We start from the raw sequence: 18,720 nt of genomic DNA on the forward strand, positions 1-18,720 counted from the left end.
ACCATAGGTTGTTCAGTTGGGGCAGAAAGACTGGACGGACCTATCCAGCAAGGGGGTGAGGTGCCCAGGTGAAATACATTAGGCGGGGGGCGTCTCTTCTTGAGAGGGAGAAGTCAAGGAGAGCGGGAGCAGAGAGTGGATGGCCTTGCACTGCAGTGTGTGGTAGGACGAATGGACAGTCAGGTCGTAGGGAGCACTGGGCGCAATGGGGTTGGGGACTTGCCCACCTCCACTGTGGGAGGGGACTGACCAACTGAGGGTCCTCACTTTGCGAGTCCCTCGCTCTTTCCCGCTCTCCAACGGTTCTAGGCCTTTGATTGGCTCGTGCTCAATTCGTCTCTTGGACTGATTGGTAAGGTAAGGGGCGGCCTGGATGTGGGATCCATAACAGTATGGACCCTTTCGGCTTCCACTTTCCCTCCAAGCCCTCCCCTCGTTCATTCCTCATCCCCTCGTAGCTTGCATCAATCCGCCTCTCGACTTGCATCTCAAATCTTAAAGAGTGCCATTTGCGACAAGTCTCTTTTGTTCAGCATACACATCCCATTGGTAACAAAGAAATGCTAACATCAACTTCTCAGACGTGCAATATTATGCACTCGAGGAAATAAACCATAAAGAGAGTCCCATTGCTGGCCTCGACCTCGTTGATCAACCGAAGCATCAGGCAGTAGATCGGTACGGGGTACGAGGTACGACATGGTCGCTGTGCTGGACCTGGACAACTCGGAATCTGACGAAAAGACTGAACGGACTCGGCCGGGCCTTTGAGAAAAAGTGTTTGGCAACCTCTTTGCAACCAAATGGCAGCTACACCCAAAAGGGAAAGCACGGCCCCCACCATGCAAGTAACTCGGTGCTGCATTCAAGTCAGCCCTCCAGTCAATCAGGTCGTCGAGGTACCTGGGACGCTCTCGCACACGGAGAAAGGTACCTCGTTAGAGTGAGCCAAGACGATCGCGTACAGTTGGTGAGCTGGCGCGGACACACTGTGTTCCCTCTTGAGAAATCACCAACTGGACTCTTTTCGGTTCGCTTAGAATGCCGCGGCGATGCCATCCATGTTTTACCCAGATGCTAATTTCTGCAAAATAAAAAAGTCCGAAATGAAGAGTTGACTTTTCCTCCAGATCCCGCAGGAAAACGATCGGAAACCGCAAATGTTTCGATGCGGTTGCCGGTTTCGTATAGTAGCACTTTTACAGGCTTCTCTCACAGCTCAGTACAACCAGCGTTCCCGGCAGTCTGGCAACCCATTGTCTGATTGTTGACAATGACAGCTTGGACTCGTTCATCTCATCCATAAAACACGGACCGTCCAAACTATTGCAACACCAGGCAGGCCCGAGCGCCAGGATATGTTCCCGTTACTATCGAATATTCCTCTTCTCGTCATCACCTTGGCTCAAAACGACCAAACACGATCCAGTAGTCCAAACCCCAAAGAGACAAAGCTCCGGCCACATCGAGGGGGCTTCCCTTCCGCGGCTCTTCCACCGTGCTTCCACGCCTTCTGGAAACAAGGACATGCACCCGTGCAAGGCGTGGAAGCCCCACGGGTACGGTAAGCTACCGTCCCTTAATTTGCCCTGTTGCACGCCATTGCTCGATCCGTCTCTGTCGTCGTCTGTTACACGCATTGAGCTTGTCAGCCGGGCAGGGTCTCCTAATCTGCATGTCTTCTCCTCCCACTGCCCTGAACCGGTCTCTCTACCGAAAGCCAGGCAACGTGCTCCATGTCTTGTCTTCCTTTTCCTCCCACCCCCTAGAGATGTGAAGACGGAGGCACGGACGGACGACGTTCGGAGATGAAGAGCCCCCCACCCCCCACAAAATATATCGCAACTAAAAGACTGCGCCTCAACTCGACGACAACTGCTTGATTAGGAAGCCCACAAAGCCCATCAATGCCTTTTGTCGATAACAAGCCGCCCTCGAAACTTCACCACCGCATTCACATTCTGATCAGGCAGGTCAACAAAATTCACGAAAAGATCCCAGGACAGAACCTAGGGACTATCGGTCTCTTTCTATCATGTCCCACGCTCTATACTTTCTTCGATCAATCCCCCCACGTTAAGTCCATGATGAAACAGAGGGATTGCCAAGGCCCTGGCCGGATTGGACCAGTGTCGCGGGAATTACACAACATCCTGTCCACACGTGCCCAGACGGAGAGGGAGATGACATTAGGCTAGGTAGAGGTAGTCCACCTCGTGGCATCCCATCCAGCAGCAACGGAAATCCCGTTGACTAGGGACCCAAGGATGTCATCCGAAGCGCTTCATGATGAAGAAACGTGGGACCCCAGACATCGGCCCGGTAGCAGGGCCGCTCTCACGGCTCGGCAAGACCAGACAAGGGAAGGCCAGTTATGTAGTCATCACGGATCACGATGTCAGCGGAAGCAAGTGCGGGACTAGGGCTAGCACTAGGACTAGGAAAGTTCCTGTCCTGGCGTCCGTCACGATGAATGAATGCCATTCCCATACCCACGTGTTCCATTGTCACTTTAGGCATACCATGGCCCCTGAAGCCGAAATGATAAGATTGCATTTGACGCTTTGCTTAAAAAGAAAAAGGCCACGGCTATCGGCGGGTTCCAGGCTTCGAGAAAGACTCTTGTCTAAGCATAGTAGGCGGCACGATTGGAAATAAGAGCCAAGACCAAAAGAGACGGACGCCATGTGGGCTCTGGGTTGGCAGCAGGAGAAAGTGACTGCTACATAGGTGGCGAGGAGAGAAAGAGTCGTCCCCGCTCCAAAATGAATAGTATTTGAAACGATATTCTCGGACGAGAAGCCTTATCTAGGCCTTCCGAAGGACTATTAAGAAAGCACTAAAGACGAAACTAAAAGGCGATCCACCTACGAATTCTTTTGTAAAGTCGTCCGCCAGTAGGTACAACGAGTGAATGACAGTCCTCCATGTCTACTGCTTCGTAACTAAGTCACATACATCATCTCTACCCGGATAAATCTGCCGCTCAAAATCATCCATTCATTTACCAAACGGCTCCTACGGGTAAGAACACCAGAACACTCACTCACTCGGACCGAAAGAGAGAACATAATCCGATCGTATTTTAGCCTTTCAGATACCTCTAGGTGCCTACACAATAATCATTGTTCGAAGTTATCATGTTTCAGACAAACAACTTGGTAAGGTTTGTCGGGTTACACGGTATATAAGGTAATAAGCTGATGAGGCTGAGAAGCGGCAAGGGGGTTTGTGCTACCTGAATCCAGAGTCAAGAATCAGGTACTTTATGTATGATTAACGAAAAAGGAGAAGGGAATGAAAGAAAACTGATGGGGTTGGTTGGTATGACGATTTCTAGCCAGCCCTGTTCAAGAGTTTAGGCTTCATGAAGCTTGAACTTGATATGGGTGCACGAACGAACATTCAGAACAGGAAAGAAAGGAGGAACTTCGAGATGTGGTCGGCGGCATGAGCTTAAATGGTAGTGTAGCTTGAGGAGGAGTAACCTCATACGTTCTAATTAACCTACGATGGAAGTGTAAGGGGCAGGCTGACCGGAGTGTCCACGTCGTGGCGGGAGGAACGAAGGATGGTATTTAATCGTGTGATGATCAAGAAACGCCATGCTATTAGAATAGGCCGTGGTGATCAGAAGAGAACTTAGTTTGGATCCGTCGAGAACGCGACAAGTTACAGATTTTCTCAAAGGCCTATGTTGTGGGTTGGATGGAGGAAATGGGAAATTTGAGTGTCGTCTTAGATTCTTACAGAACCTAGTCTAGCATGTGACGGAAGAATTTTGATGCTTTTGGGGGTCGCTGCAAGCAAGCAAAAGATTGCGTGCTGCCCTGCTTAACATGACACTCGACAAACTCTTGACAACCTAAAGTTTGTAGATACCTACAAAAAGAGGACACTAGTAAAGATGCGATATCGTTCTAAAAGCAATGACTGTGGCTTCTTCACATGCCGTTTCTAAAATATTTGTCTTCCGTTTGCTTTGATGCCAACACGATCTTATGTTGTCGTTTGTCAGAAGAGAACAAATTTTGGATTACTCTCAAGTTTATGTCGCCAGGTACATCGTTCCATTTGATTCTCGATCCAAGTAGGTATGTTGTGCTTAATAAACAATGGTGGAGTAGGTAGGTCTCAAAGATGCTGTTATTATCATCTTTGTTTTTTTGTTTTTTTTTTCTCCTCGTATTAGATCATTCTTCTTACCTTTAATTCGATGACACAATCCTACGATCTTTCGGGGTAGCCAGAAGAAGAAGCCGAAGATAACTAACAATGAGGACATAAAAGGGGGAAAACAAAAGGTTGCGATAACATTTTTTCCTTCTCCATTGGGATCACTAATCAATGGGCGCATGACCGATGTTTCTGACAACAATAGAATTTCTGGGTAGAGGGATCTTTTGTTGGAGGTGTTGGATAAGAGAGAATAAAGAAAATGATCATATGATTGTTCCCCAGACAGCACGTTTACTAAAGAGTATCGCATCTCCTTGTGGTAGGGCTCGTCAGTGAGTCTGTTATAACTACTGGTATGATGATTGTGTTGTCATCAGCGTTAGAGGTAAACATTTACAGCAAGAAGCCCTTTATCTTCTCCATGCCTGAAGTTGTGAGAAGTGGTGTTTTTCACGCTCTGTCTGTCTACTTCCTGCCAGTTTCAAGTCACTGCTTTGCCTAGCTACCTAAGATTCTGACTGAGGTACGGTGTAGCTTTTCGAACGGTCAGTGGTGTTATGTTGATGTGAAGCTGACCGACCTTAGTGGTTCAATATCCTCAAGAAACATAGCAGATGATCCCATAGCAAACATGGCTAGCTCCTGCCAAGGTCGAGGCCGTCGCCAAAGAAAATCAGCTGAACTGAAAGATATATCCACACAAACGACATCGTACCTGCGTGAGCCGCAAACCCAAAAATTTTTGGCATCCAAGTCGAGCTGGTGATCCCGATACAAACCTCTACTACAACATATACTACCTGGCTTCCGCTCCAGCTTTGATCACTATAAAATTGGAGAAAAAAAATCATTCAAGAGGAAATCTTGGTGGGATGGTAAGGGGATGGTAGGATGGAAAGCATGCCATGACATTGCATAGCATAGCAGAAAGCAGAAAGCGGTGATGTATGTGAAATGAAGGTGTTAATGCGAGCATGTACTATGTAAGACTTACAGACATGCAGACACAAATATCAATGCATGTAAAAGGGGTGTGTTTGGTTGTGTTGCTTTCGAGTGTTTTGTCTTTTAATTCAGCCAGCAGATGACAATGGCCGCTGGGCCGGTGCTTTATTTGGGGATGCCCTTTGTTACTGGTTGCCCGTCAAAGCGATTTGTTTCCACATCTCGAAAATGTGCCTGTCGTAAACACAAAACGCACCTCGAAGAGCATGATGAAAAAGAAACCGAACGAACGAAACGATGACCCTGTTTCTGTTCCTGGTGCCAAGCCCTTCCTCTGTCCAAGAACTTTATGACAAGCCAATCGACGTCCAGGGGCCCCTTTTTTCGAAGTTACCCGAACGTGCTTTAGCTTCCCAGTAAACAGGGATCTCTTGTGGAAGGGACGGAAAATCCCAAGCTAGCGGATCCACATTCGTTCTCTGAGCTCCCCGGAAACCACCCGCGGTCTCTCCACTCGACGACCTGCGAGACAACAGGATTGGCTCATGGACTTTGTTCAGGTTGGTGGTGGGGCTTTTGTTCGCGAACGCAGGATGAAGCGAGCAGCGAGGTGGTGGGTGTTGCTCGTGGTGGTAATGCAGGTTGTGATGCGGCAGTGTTTATTTACATTCTCTTTTGGGGTGAAGATATTGTTGAAAAGACTGCTGAGATATCATTTCTGGCGCATAGCAAATGGCGTTGTTTGTCAAACGACTTGTCCAAAGTCAATCCCAAATCGTACGAACGGTGGACGTACCTTGGATAAATTTAAGACGTTTGTTCATGTTTGCAAATTGTGTTTGGGGGTTCAGTCCCCGTACTGTAAGACATGGCATCGAAATATTGATAGTTGCTGGTTAGAGCAAAAGGCATGAAATCCGAAGGATGAGGAAGCGGCTAACGAAATCCTGATGGCCGACCGAGCGACCGAGGCAGAACGGCAGACGACAAGAACAGACGTCCGTCATGTTGGCCCGAGAATATCGCGTGAGACACAAGCTTGCAAAAGAGAGGGCCAAGACACCTGCAAATCGCGAATCGCCATCCACCACTGTGTTGGAGAGTGGAAGTACCACGCAGTTAAAATGGTCCCCCGATTGGCGCGGCCATGGTTGCCCCGTTGACAGGATTGGCACCATTCTGCCCACTGGTCTCCGAGAACGCGTTTTCGATACTGCACACCAGCCTCTCCGTCTTCTCGACGGGAATGTTGCGCTTGCGCTTTTGGTCTTCGGGAACCTTGTCAGTGGACCGATGGAATATTCTTCGAAGAAATTGGGGGGTTGCATCCATGGCGCTCTACCCCGTAGTGGCAGGTCAAGTACCCCTCCTGGAAGTGTCGCTGTCAACTTGTCGTCGTCTTGTGTGTGCCATTGTGCGCTGTCGTCGACCGTCGTCGTTGCGGTGGCCGCTGTTCTAATGTCAATCTGGAAAGATTGGAGAACGCAGCAGGGAGTGACAGTACCAGACGCCAGCCAGAGCCAGCGTGTGATTGCAACCCACCCAAAGACGCCGGCTAGAAGGCCGGATTTAAGTTCCACATTGCTGGCGACGGATGAGCGAACCTCGAAGCGGTAAAATGGGAGGGGATGGAAAATGTAACGATGGACGGCGACCAAAGCCGGTGCTATTCCTGCAGCAATCCCGGAGTTTGAAGAAACATATGAAAACAAATATCCCAAAGGAGAAGCAGTTCTCGGAGCCGTCAGTTGCCATGCTTTGTGCTAATTTCGAAAATTTCCTTACCCGTTCCTGTTCGTTCCGTGGCCCGCGTCAATACTGTACGGTCAAAGCGATTAACCTATAACAACTTGCGGTGCAGCCATCACCGACTCTTCATCTGGCTGTTGTTGATGCTTTCGCTTCGTGGTCCGTGGATGTGAACGTCATGGTCTCTTTGATGAAAGTGACCCCTCTTGCCCCTCTTGCCCCTCGTGAGCCCCTCTCATGAACCCCTCTGGTCCAACTTGGTCTTCAAAGATGAAAGGTCATCTTGTGCTGTACAGTGTGGCCGACGAGATTGCGGTGCGACTTGGAGCGATAACGCGATGTTCCCCGGATTTGCTGGGATTTCGTTAGCCAGGCCGCCAAGACGCCAAGCTGTTACTTTGTCGGATCTGCCGCTTGGAAGCTGAGGAGCGAATCCACAGACGTCGTTTCCGTTTTTACCCTTTTTCCCTGGTCGTCGGCTTCCACGATACGCGTGTGTGTTGTTGTTTTGATGGCAGCCACGGAACTCTTGTGGAACCGAACAGCGTGGTGATGGATCGTCGATGTCCATACGATTGGGAATGTCCATGTGGTTTTTCGTTCCTTTTGTATTTCCGAGCTTTGAAGTCGGGATAATCCGTGTACTTATACTTTCGACGAGGTACTCCGATTGGCGATGTTTGAGTAATCAAGATGGTCGCCGGAGTGATGGCCATGACCTGAAATTGTCGGCCATCTTCTTTCTTTTCAGTGGCCGGAATTCATGGAGTGTCCGATTGGCTGGGTGTTGGGGGATGCGATTGTCCGGAGCGTACAGTGCTGGTGAAGATCTCGTGACACTGTCTTGGTATCCGCAACTTGGACCATCATTGTGTTGTTCCAGTCTGTTGCGAAAACAACTTAACAAAACGCGGGGCAGATAACGACGAGAGACGTGACGCGGATACTGCTATGCGGAGCTCGTTCAACTACCCCTCTGTTGTTTCTGTTTCTTTGCGCAAGCATGACCGTTTTCGCCGTTGTCGCGACACGGGCCGGCCCTCTTGTCAATGATTGTCGCCGCATCGAGTCAGCATCTCGCACAAAGTGGTTCCAAGGAAGGTCGGTCATGTGCCACTGTCAACCACTGCGGTAACCGACAATAATCGCTGCAAATAGCGGGGAATCCGTCGGTAAACACAATCCGTCACTGAAAGAAAAGGACAAGGCCCCGGCTGGTGGACTGTCAAGACTGACAAGGTGAACACGAACAAGACACGAGCCGAGGGGCACCGCTGTCCGGCGGGAAACCTACCCCTCGAACCCCTCAATTTCTTCAACGACATCCACTCGCAACCCACCAGCCGTCATGGGCCACCTTGATGTGATGCTTTCGACCCCTCCTTGACGGCGGGAAAGCTCGAGGTCCAGAACTGAAGTCGAGGGGCACAATGAAGCGAGCCTCGACAAGTCCAGAGGACAGCCGATGTGCATTCTTGAAAAGTAAGTGCCAAGCTGTCCGGTAACAAGAAGCTTTGCCTGCTCGCTGGTATACAACAGAGGAAAGTAGATTACCTCCGAGCTCAGAGCTGTGATCACGCGATATCCAGTCCTGCCAGTGGCTGAAGAGCACGTCGTGGGGTCCGAGATGTGGCACGGCGACCCAGCAATTGGACGAGAACACTGGGATTCCTCATTGCTTCTGTCCCAGCCTCACTTTTGGAGAGGGGAGACAGTGCAACAATGGAACGATGGACATTGCAGCAGCATCCGTCATGCAGGTCAACCATTGAACTGAACCAGGGCGAGCCAGGGGTTGTCTTGGTTCTGTACGACAGCTCCCAGCTTGTTAGTCGTTCGTCGAGAACCTGTCCCATGATGTCTGGTTCCAAAGGTCTCGTCCAGTGAGAGGTATCTCCAAGCCGAAGCCCTGGTACTCGTGTGGGCTCGAATCGCCTGTCACACCCCTTGGCCCGGCCAAGGGGTGTGGCACATTGAATCGCGAATGCAAATGGATTCGCGAAAAAATCTAGGTACATGGTCAACTCTGCAATTTTCTTAGTAAATTAATGTACATATATTTTTTGCATACCCAGCATAAGCAATCTGACTTACACGAGCACATAAATCTATCATAAACTTCTCAAAATGCTTAACTCTTTGATCTAGGAACATTGAGGGGAAGGCATTTTGGTGTTTAATATAAAATGAGGTAATTAGTGTAATAAAGAGCAGGACTCTGGTATACATTTAGATTCTATAGTAGAGTAAAATACTATACTAGAAAATGCTGATTTTAAGTTGTCGAAATTCCTAATAAGAATATTGACCTAGCTTTAAGGCATTGCTAATTTAATATAGGAATGTTTATTGGTTTGGCAGATATTACATGCATGTATGCAGCAATTCTCAAAAAAACAGAGCGACATATTTATACCGCTAGTTTGTATGGGCGGGGAAGTACCGAAATTTTCGCGATTCAATTTGCATTCCCGATTCAATGTGCCAGACCCAATGCGCAGCATTGGGTCTGAAGAGCGTTTCTAGCCCAGACGAGTAGAGGGGAGGTGCCCGGAAAGCGACGTTGGTCGAGACTGGAGCGGCATGGATCATGATGCTTTTCCGCAGTAGGTACACGCGCCTTACACGCTTCTCCAACTCTGTACAGTGGTGGGTTGTGCAGGAGCCCCGCGAATCCAATTGTCGACTGTCGATATTCGAATTGGATGCCAACGCAACTCGAACTCTCCCAACAACAACAAATGCTGGGCTTGGGACACTGCAGCGATGGAACAGTCCTGACCCACTGATTTCTAGCATCTTGAATGGCTTCTGTAACCCAAGATTACAAAGACAACAGAGGTATGCCCGTTGCGTACTCGGCCTGATTGACCCTCCTCAAGCTGGCATAATCACGATATGGCGGTCAGTGACTGCAGCGCGCCAGACAACTCATCAACCACGAACCACAGATAGGATTGCGGGGCGAGCCAGGGCCCAAGCTGAGAGACTCGGATCGGACGGGTGTTAGTGGGAGAAGAAGATTCATGCGAGCATTTCGGGCTCCAAGTTGATCTGCTGAAATGAAGTTTTTAAAGGTAACTCCGGTGGTGAGGTGTCGCAATTCAAGTTTGCGTTCCAGTCTTCCACCGGGCCGTCGCTGACAATCAACTTTTTCCGCGTTGGTGTCGCGCGCCTGCAGGACTTCCGCTCTATCAATGCCCTGAATGGAGGGGGAAGCGGCATGATGTACCTAGGAGATGAGTTGACGGGAAGACATGTACAAGTGCCCGGGCTTCAAGCACCTCGAGACATTACTCCTACACCACGCACCGCACCATGGAAGCATGGCAGCATGACTGCTGCTTCAAATAACGACCGACATCTCAGCGGCGGCGGGATGGTGAGGAACCGTGAGATTGCTCGGGGAGGGGCTTGGGAGGGCAGATCTGTATCTGGCCAACTGGTTTCTGGATGCACTGTGTGGTCAAAGAAATTTGATGACGGGTCTCTCAACACAAAGCAGAACACGCTTCGACACGTTAGCTGGCCAAGTACCTCCAAAGTGGCATGGCGCCATGCTGTCGGCGAGAACTGTACCAGAAGAAACATTGGGGCCTATGAAGATGCCCCTGCCCCGCGCCTTGCATCCCGGCCCTCTTTCCCCTTTTCTGGTCGACATGTCAAACCAGCCCCACCTTGGCGAGGTACTCGAGACATGACCGGCCGACAGCTGTCCAGTCACAGTCGGCGCCTTTTTGCTGGGAGCGCGCAAAGACACACAAAAAAGAAGGGAAATGGCCTTTCTCATCTCAGACTTGTGACGCACCTCAGTTTGCGAGACTCACCGCTCTGGAAAGGTGGGCAGGTGGGCAAGGTGGGCAGCCCGCAAAACAGGTGTCCCAACATTGCTGGCTTTCACCTCCAACATCTTTGCTCTCATGATGTGCCTCGATTTTCACTTGCGACTTGTGTTCAAGTTGTGTTTAGGTCTATCCCGTCCCAACCACTGGAATTAAAACCCAATGAAGGAATCCGGCCCATTTATTTGTAGACTGCCCCTCGGGAGGGAGGAAGTGGGAGACACGCGTGCCGTACCCTGTACCTTCGGCCACCCCTCGATCAGGCGAGCTAGGCCGGATCGAGAGTTTGCAAAATTGCGAATGTTTGGCACCTGCGGTTTCGTAGCGGGCATCGGGGGGTTCTGGGTGCTAAAACGCGGTGACTGCCCACTGGTAGGACGTCTGAGGGAGGCCTGGCGACCTGGGTGAATTGCAGGGCAGGCTCGAGAGGCCACACCCCACACGGTCCGGGTTCGCAGGTTTGCACACGGTGCTGGCACTGGCACACTTTTGGCTGGCACACCTCCGTCCACCTCACTGGCACTCGCCTGCAGTACAGCCGGAGTGCAGGCAGTGGGAACGGGCATGGGAACTGCGCGTGGAACTGCGCGTGGAACTGCCCCCCTCTCTGCGCAAACCATCTTTTCTACCCCGTTCCCCCTCTTCTCGTTTTCCAAAACCCCTCCAGCTTTCCCTCCCACCATCCATCCCCATCCCCATCATCATCACCACCAACGACAGCCACCACAACAGGAGGTCGGCAATCCACCACCGCGACCGCTCAACAGTCTTTGCTTCCCACAGCAAGACGACCCCTCTGCAATTCAATTGGCAGGGGCTTCCCTCACCATCCGCCACGGTTTCTTCTTCCATGATCATATCACCAATGAGCAGCTTCACGAAACAAAGTCACGTCGACACACTTTAAGTCCTACGGGAGCGCCCGCGAGCGAAGGAGTCAGGCGATCTCAACTATCGTTCTGTGAAGGATCAACTGGACTTTCGACTACCACACCCAATTGTCGCTGTCCACGTCGATCCCGTTGCAGCAGTCCGAGTCACCCGCGAGAGGTAGCGAGGCAGCTTCACCACCAGAACCGACATCCCCCACATTCAAAATGCCAGGCGCAAGCGTGGCTGTCGCGCCCACGGCGGCGCCTGCAACGACCACACCAGCACCAACATCAGCACCAACACCACGAAAGGCGCCGGGCGCTACACAGCCAGAGAGAAAATACAAGTGCCAGTTTTGTGCGAGGGCCTTTAGCAGGAGCGAACATCGCAGCCGCCACGAACGTTCACGTACGCTTCATCTCTTCTTCGTTCGATCTCTCTCCCTCTCTGTCCCGTTGGCCGATTACCCGTCTCTTTCCTCTAGGCTTTTTGATCATGTTGCCAAACGGTCATGCTAACATACACTTCAGATACCAAGGAGCGACCATTCAAGTGTCTCAAGTGCAGAAGCACATTCGTACGACGTGATCTCCTCCTTCGACACGATCGCACAGTCCACGCCAAAGATGGCGGCATACCTCTTCACAGCGACGGGAAGCGTCGCGGTGGTCCCAAGGCGGCTCCTCGTCCTGCCACCGGGCCTGCCAAGACCCCCATGGACATCGACACTTCAGCTCTTGAGCAGTTAGAAGCCAGTAGTGACGGTATATTTGATGTGGAAACCGCTGCAATGCTTGTCGCTGACCTTCAACATAAAGCCACCTCTCAGGCGCGAGCAAATGGCGCATCTTACGACGGCAACGGGGCCATGTCCTTTTCGCAAACCAGCACTCCGACTATTGAGCCCTCCGTACCCTTCACCAACGGCTCGATCGGTCTTCCCCAGTGGGACAGCTTTATCTCCCACGATTCGAAGGCGCACTCGGTCATCTCAGGTGCCGGATCCTTCGATACGTCACATCCCAACCATATGGCCCCTATGGGCGGCCAACACATCAACGGACTCCCGCTTTCGTCGCTTCCAGCTTCAGTGAACGGCACTCCCACTCCCCAGTCGCCATTCCTGCCGCACCGCACCCATACTCCTTTGGATGCTACTCAGGCTCACGCCGGCCAGAAGCCTCCTCCTCCTCAGATCAACAGCGATGAGGAGAGGAACATGATTCTGGACAACATCCGTGCCCACGATGCCGAGCACGCCCTCCCAGAAGGATTCCGCGTACCGAGCTTGCCATCGATTAACCGATACCTTGCAACATATTTCGGCTTGTTCCATCACCATCTCCCATTCCTACACCCGGCTTCGTTCGAGCCCACCCGAGTCTCACCACCGCTCCTTCTTGCCCTTCTCTCCATCGGTGCCCTGTATGCTTTTGATCAGGAGAATGCTTATATGCTTCATATCGGGTCGAAGATCTTGGTAAACCAATTTCTTCAGCATAAGGAAAATTTTAGCTCGCGCAAGTGCCCGCTCTGGACCATGCAGAGTTCTCTTCTTAACATGATTTTCGCCAGCTGGAGTGGTGACCCCAAGGGACTCGAATGGGCTTGCTCAATCAAGAGTCTTCTCGCCAACATGGTTGCTGGCAATAGATATGAGCTGAAGCTTCGCCAAGAGGCTCGTGAAGGACGCCCCCCGACGCGCGCCGAGTGGGTTGAGGATGAAGGTTGCAGGCGTACTTACTATGCGGTGTACATCTTCTTCGGTCTTCTTACCCTGACGTTCAACCACACTCCGGCCATCAACTTCAACGAGTTCGAGGACCTGCAGCTCCCAGCCACCGAGTTCCTTTGGAACGTCAAGGTTGCTGATGAAGTGGCGTGGCAAAAGCATCTCGAGGCGTCTCCTGCCCCGACATTCATGGTGGCCCACGATAACCTCTTCCAGGGTGAGACGCTCACGTATAGCGCTTTTGGAACGCGTGTTATGATCAATGCGCTCTTCCTGGAAGTTTGGTATCATAAGAGGAGTCCCGAGGCTTTGCAGGATGTGGTGACCGAGTACAAGCTCAGACTCGCCCTTGAGACGTGGGAGAAATCTCTAGAGTTCTGCGAGCACGAGACAGTAGCGGCCCCACTGCACACGCCTCAAACGGGCCATCCCTTGATTTTCAACGCCAAGGCCATGTATCGCAACGCGCGTGCTCGCTTGGAGGTGGATTTGAAGACGGTTCAGGAGGCCCTTCGGTACCACGACTCCTATGAAGTCGCCGCTGCCATGTCGAATGCCCGGGATCGGGTAAGACGCTCGGACGAGATGATCAAGGTCATCCAGGTCTGCTATGACTGCATTGAGACTGCGGTCGACACTGGTGTCCGCTGGGTGGCTCGTACCTCGCCCACAAACTGGAGCATTGAGCACCCATTGTGCGGCATGGACCTCATGATCATTCTCAGCCTCTGGCTCTATCGTCTGGAACATGACGAGGAGCAGGCAACGGAAGAGGAGCAGGTCATGTACAAGCGTGTGCGAGAGCTGTTTACGAGGGGGCTCCAGGAGAAGATTGACGGCCATCTTGGCGCTGTTGTCGCGAGACTCTGGGCCTCGATGCTTGGTGAGGTCGTTGTTTGGGGGTAAGTGATTCCCGTGAACAGCCATTTGACTATTTTCGGCTAACGTAATTTTGCAGAATCACCCGTGTGATGGCCGACTCATTCCGCCTTCATGAGCAAGCTCTCATCGGTTACGTCGATGACATTGAAGCATCCCCCAGTGTCACGACCCCTTCGATGACATCTCAAGGGGCCGATGAGGACAGCGTGTATTAGTTGTGACGAAGTTGACGATCTTATTTATGGTTTGTGAGGGTGGGGTTTCGGCATATACCTTTTTCGAGCGGTTTTGGGTTCTCGTCATTGTTCGGTTTCATCGCTTTCAGCGTTTCATTGTCGCTTCTCGCTCAAGAGTGATTTTCCAATTTCTGTTTTCCAATGGCTTCAGGGTTCATCGGCGCGAGGGGTGGGGGTCTGAAGGGTTTCCTTGATAATTCTTCTGGGGTAGCTGTGGCATTTCGCGTCTGCATGGTCGTGGTATTGGGCAATGATGGAGGGACAGGTTTGGTAATCCGGTTTCGCATTGGTCCCGAACGGCAGGAAGGAGGATCAAGTCGCGCACAAAAGCTGGCGCAAGCATCTAATAATCCGCAAAAACCGACACGGTTTGCTGGTCCCATGTGGGAATATTTTTCCTTCTCACCTTGTCTCATTAGCTACGGCGCCCTTACCGCTTTATAATAACCCTTTCACGTCTTCGCCGCTGTTGTGTGCGGCGGCAGACATCTATCTCCTACTCGATTTTCCTTTCCAGCTTCTGATACCTTTGTTCTACTACACACTGTTGGCTTTGTTGTCGTTGTCTGTTTTATTTGCCGAATTCTCGCGCGTTCTGTTTTTTGCCTTAATTATTCTAGTAACAACTTTTCCTCATTTCCTTTTTTTCATTACCCTTCTCTGTACTAGATATCAGGACTAGGAACGTTGTTTCTGAGCAGAAACAGGTGGACTGCAGGAGCTAACGGACTAGTTGGGTTATGTTTTTGGTCTTTCCTTGTCTTTGGTCGTTTTCCTTGGGAATGAGCTTTGGTTCGGCGCATGGTTAGCGAGCTGAACCTAAAAGTTTGTTCAAGACATACAACAAATCTCCCCACAAGACTGATAGTTAATGCCGAATTGACATAAAAATTTCAATCTTCCTGGTCTCGCTTCTACCTCGTGAGTTGCGTGTTCAGACTTGGTGGGCTCGTGGGGCCAATATCTCGATTTTCTCCATATCAAGACAAGACAGGTCGTGTAACAGAAGTTCCTGCACGTAGCCACGATCAATATTTTTTCCTTCTCACTATCGCCAGCTTGTCTCGGAAACGCATGAGTACGTATTTTGAAGGCCGGAAACGTCACTCGAGTAGTGCTCTGATTGCTATCAAGTGCATTGCGAGCCTATTTCCATTTGAGTTCCCCTCTGTATCATGTTCTGTAGGAGATAGCAAACACTTTCCAAAAGCAGACGTCACTTGAGCCATCAAGTCCTCTCAAAGACGGCTGAACGCGCTTGAACGCGGTAAAAGAACAATGAGCACGTTTCATCTTTGAGATCAAGGAGACGAACCTTATCTTATTAGGAAGGAACACGTCTTTGCAGCTGGATCTAACAGTCGAACTGTTAACGGGTCGCGCCTGAAAGGGAAGGAACGCACGTAACGGGACGAGGGGGAGAAGGTCAGATGGTGGGAAAGAACGCCTTTGTTGAAGCAGGTACCCGTCTGTTTGTTGCCGATATTGCTTCAGCTTCTTTCCTTTCTTGTACACAATCAGTCTTTGATCCCCCACCCTCGTCTCTTTTCAGTCACTCAGTCCCAGCTCATTTCTTCCGACAACTTCTCATCTTCACTGTCGAGGGCGTTTCACTCGTTCACCGCGCTTAGGTCGGGTTAACCCCTCTGCTCAACCCTTGCCCTCACTTCCATCCTCTCGCTCGATCAACAGTGTTCTTTTCATCCCAGATGAGCAAAGAAGAGCTCATCATCAACTTCACACTAGAGTCAACTCAAACCACCATACTTCATTCTCTATACTTTCTACCTTGCGGCTACCTTGCGGCCACCTTCTCTCTCTCGTCGGTCGTGTAACGGCTGCAAATCTGAGAACCGTCTGAGTCCACTCCTGCTTGGACATCAAGACACGCAGAAAGGAGAAACGCGATTCACTCGTTGCATCTCACATCACAAATCTCTCTGTCTCACAGTCAAAGCGCGCTTCGGGACTCGGAACCCAACCTCCATCACTTCCCTTTCAACGAGAATCACGAACCCTGCGTTTTATGAGCTTGTCTCAACTCCGCCATGATGCTATTGGCTATGACTGGCAACGCGCCTAAGCACGGTAGTGCTGGCTCTGGTTTCTTTACCAAGCGCCCCTTCTCACTTTTCCACTCTCTTTGCCTTCTGGTCATTGCCTTGGCCTTTTCAGGACAAGTCCTTGCCGACTGCGAATGTGGCTATCAAAGTGATAACCTCGACGGCGTTTATCAGAATGTCTTCACCGATCTCATTGAGACGAACTTTGCCCGCATGCCCGATATTTCCACCAACACTGACTGGCTGCGCCAGGAGTTCAACGTGACCAAGTCCAAGGCTCGCGGAGAATATGGAGAGATGTTTTACATCAACGATGACGTGGAATATGTGGACAATATTGGCAACAGGGCCTCTGACGGCGTGCAGCTCATTGTCAGACAGGACCTGGTTGACGGTATGGTCCCCGTGGCGGAGATCGATACCGCGAGGCTGGATCTCTCCTATGGCACTTTCCGGGCTTCGATGAAGTTGACGGCTACCCCTGGCACTTGTGCGGCATTCTTTTGGGTCAGTATCAACTCACCGTGTGCAATTCCTTTTTCGGACCCCGCTAACTTATTCTCCTTTGCAGTACTTCAACGACACCCAGGAGATTGACATGGAATTTCTGTCCAAGGAGTTCGACCACAGCAAGAACACTTATCCAGTCAACCTTGTGCTACAATCCCGAGCCGCCGCCGCGCATGGCTACGACGCCTCGCAAACCGACAACTTCATCAAGGCAAACCTGCCCTTCGACCCCACGGCTGATTTCCACGAATACCGCATCGATTACAACCCAAGCGAGATTCTCTTCTACGCTGACAGAGAACTGCTCGCCAAGATGAATGGCTCCAACGTTCCGAGTCCTACTTCACATGGCCACCTGATCTTGTCGCATTGGAGCAACGGAAACCCCAAGTGGTCTGGCGGTCCCCCGAAGCAGGACGCGCATCTGGTCATCCGCTATATGAAGGCCTACTTTAACTCGACTGACCCTAAGAGAACACAGGATTGGAGCGGTCGGTGCAAGAATGCTAAAGCGCAGACCTCTGTGTGCAAGATTCCGGTTGTGACTAGGGAGAATCAGACTGCCAAAGATTACTTTTTTAGTGATTATCCGGACAAGGCAAAAAACCAGACGGTGTATGAGCCTACTAGTGGTGCGAGAACCTTTGAAGCGGTGGCGCGCTGGACATTGATGGTTATTTTGTTCATGGTTGGCTTTGCAGGGGGCTTCTTTTGAGAACTGGTTTACTGTTCGATCCTGTGGCAAGGAGAACATATCAAGACACTCCTGTGGCAGGGGGAAAAGTACGATAGTATTAGTACCTGACGGTTTATATGCGTGTGCAAATTCCGTTCGATTTGCTTGCTCATTACCGGCCTATTTGTTGTAGGCTGGTCATCTGATGTTCTACCATAGTCCGGAGAACTGGCATATCTGAGGGCACAAATTGAGGTATCGGCCTCTGTAGGATCAAAGAAAGGGATGTCCATCATGGATTGTCCGAAGGAAAGTCTCCTGTTTGCAAGAAAATTGTCACTTTCATACGGCTTCAAGGACATACCAGATATTGAGAGGGGCACACAGTATCAAAGCCACGTGTGGATAGACACCTCAACTCCCCCAGCAGGTAGTGAGGGTGCTCTACTCCAACTCTTTATATAGTTAAAGCGTGGCGTGATAGCAAGAATACTACCCTCCAATGAGACCTGCATATTCAAAACCGGTCATCTCACATACCGTGACTTTTACCCCAGGATTTTGTGTGTCCCTGAAGTGGTGTGGGTGGGTGGCGCTTACGTTCGGAGCTTTTTCTCTTAGTGTTGTCCCACCCGTCAGTCGTTGTCAGATTTCCCCGGATTTTGGGCGCTCTTGGCTTATTTAGCTGCGCCGCTGCTTGGCTGCGCCGTTCGAAGCCGCCGCATTGACGTGTTGTTTTCACATGCTTCAGTTTGTGTGCATATTTACAGAATCTCGAATTTGTCGTTGACTGCCGCTTAAGAGGAGAGGCACAGGTTACATCGAGTTTTTTGTTGTGTTTGATAGGTGGAGGTAGTAATAGCTACCCCAACTGCCTGTCTTGGGGGGACTTGAGATTAGGGAAGTATGCAATGATAGGATTGGAGAGGACGAACTTTTGAACTAAGTGTGGGAGGGAGGTGTAGACACTTCGGCCCTTTGTCAGTGCTTTACTCCCTCACTCACTCCACAAGAAATCTTCGGACAGAACGAA

At 50.8% G+C, this 18,720-nt stretch overlaps 5 protein-coding genes across 5 annotated transcripts; 4 read left to right on the top strand and 1 right to left on the bottom strand.

Moving 5' to 3' along the window:
* Positions 1 to 485: 485 nt before the first annotated feature.
* Positions 486 to 950, bottom strand: B0H65DRAFT_252495 (uncharacterized protein). The gene has a single exon (XM_062822491.1). The coding sequence runs from the start codon at positions 863 to 865 to the stop codon at positions 578 to 580; it is 288 nt and encodes a 95-aa protein (XP_062679168.1). The 5' UTR covers positions 866 to 950; the 3' UTR covers positions 486 to 577.
* A 4,827-nt stretch (positions 951 to 5,777) lies between these two features.
* Positions 5,778 to 6,865, top strand: B0H65DRAFT_252504 (uncharacterized protein). Its single transcript, XM_062822492.1, has one exon. It carries the CDS (start codon positions 6,130 to 6,132, stop codon positions 6,739 to 6,741), a length of 612 nt encoding a protein of 203 aa, XP_062679169.1. The 5' UTR covers positions 5,778 to 6,129; the 3' UTR covers positions 6,742 to 6,865.
* Positions 6,866 to 9,444: 2,579 nt separating this feature from the next.
* B0H65DRAFT_540959 (uncharacterized protein) lies at positions 9,445 to 10,871 on the top strand (the record flags this gene model as incomplete). The annotated part of the gene is made up of 3 exons (XM_062829166.1): positions 9,445 to 9,714; positions 9,951 to 10,559; positions 10,687 to 10,871. Exons 1-3 carry the CDS (start codon positions 9,678 to 9,680, stop codon positions 10,869 to 10,871), a joined length of 831 nt encoding a protein of 276 aa, XP_062679170.1. The 5' UTR covers positions 9,445 to 9,677.
* An 846-nt stretch (positions 10,872 to 11,717) lies between these two features.
* B0H65DRAFT_252541 (uncharacterized protein) lies at positions 11,718 to 14,483 on the top strand. Its single transcript, XM_062822493.1, has 3 exons — positions 11,718 to 11,996; positions 12,119 to 14,222; positions 14,279 to 14,483. The coding sequence occupies exons 1-3, from the start codon at positions 11,813 to 11,815 to the stop codon at positions 14,415 to 14,417; spliced, it is 2,427 nt and encodes an 808-aa protein (XP_062679171.1). The 5' UTR covers positions 11,718 to 11,812; the 3' UTR covers positions 14,418 to 14,483.
* Positions 14,484 to 16,278: 1,795 nt separating this feature from the next.
* B0H65DRAFT_252571 (concanavalin A-like lectin/glucanase domain-containing protein) lies at positions 16,279 to 17,849 on the top strand. Its single transcript, XM_062822494.1, has 2 exons — positions 16,279 to 17,008; positions 17,073 to 17,849. Exons 1-2 carry the CDS (start codon positions 16,487 to 16,489, stop codon positions 17,724 to 17,726), a joined length of 1,176 nt encoding a protein of 391 aa, XP_062679172.1. The 5' UTR covers positions 16,279 to 16,486; the 3' UTR covers positions 17,727 to 17,849.
* Positions 17,850 to 18,720: the final 871 nt, after the last annotated feature.

Source organism: Neurospora tetraspora (genome assembly GCF_033439725.1).
Source record: "Neurospora tetraspora strain CBS 560.94 chromosome Unknown B0H65scaffold_6, whole genome shotgun sequence".
NCBI classification, from domain to species: Eukaryota; Fungi; Ascomycota; class Sordariomycetes; order Sordariales; family Sordariaceae; genus Neurospora; species Neurospora tetraspora.

Excerpts from the sequence above, each read along its gene's own strand:
- B0H65DRAFT_252495 (XM_062822491.1), bottom strand. The coding sequence starts at position 865 with ATGCAGCACCGAGTTACTTGCATGGTGGGGGCCGTGCTTTCCCTTTTG.
- B0H65DRAFT_252541 (XM_062822493.1), top strand. The coding sequence starts at position 11,813 with ATGCCAGGCGCAAGCGTGGCTGTCGCGCCCACGGCGGCGCCTGCAACG. Across the intron at positions 11,997-12,118 it reads CAGCCGCCACGAACGTTCAC|ATACCAAGGAGCGACCATTC; the intron begins GTACGCTTCATC and ends CATACACTTCAG. Across the intron at positions 14,223-14,278 it reads GGTGAGGTCGTTGTTTGGGG|AATCACCCGTGTGATGGCCG; the intron begins GTAAGTGATTCC and ends GTAATTTTGCAG.
- B0H65DRAFT_252504 (XM_062822492.1), top strand. The coding sequence starts at position 6,130 with ATGTTGGCCCGAGAATATCGCGTGAGACACAAGCTTGCAAAAGAGAGG.
- B0H65DRAFT_252571 (XM_062822494.1), top strand. The coding sequence starts at position 16,487 with ATGATGCTATTGGCTATGACTGGCAACGCGCCTAAGCACGGTAGTGCT. Across the intron at positions 17,009-17,072 it reads CTTGTGCGGCATTCTTTTGG|TACTTCAACGACACCCAGGA; the intron begins GTCAGTATCAAC and ends TCTCCTTTGCAG.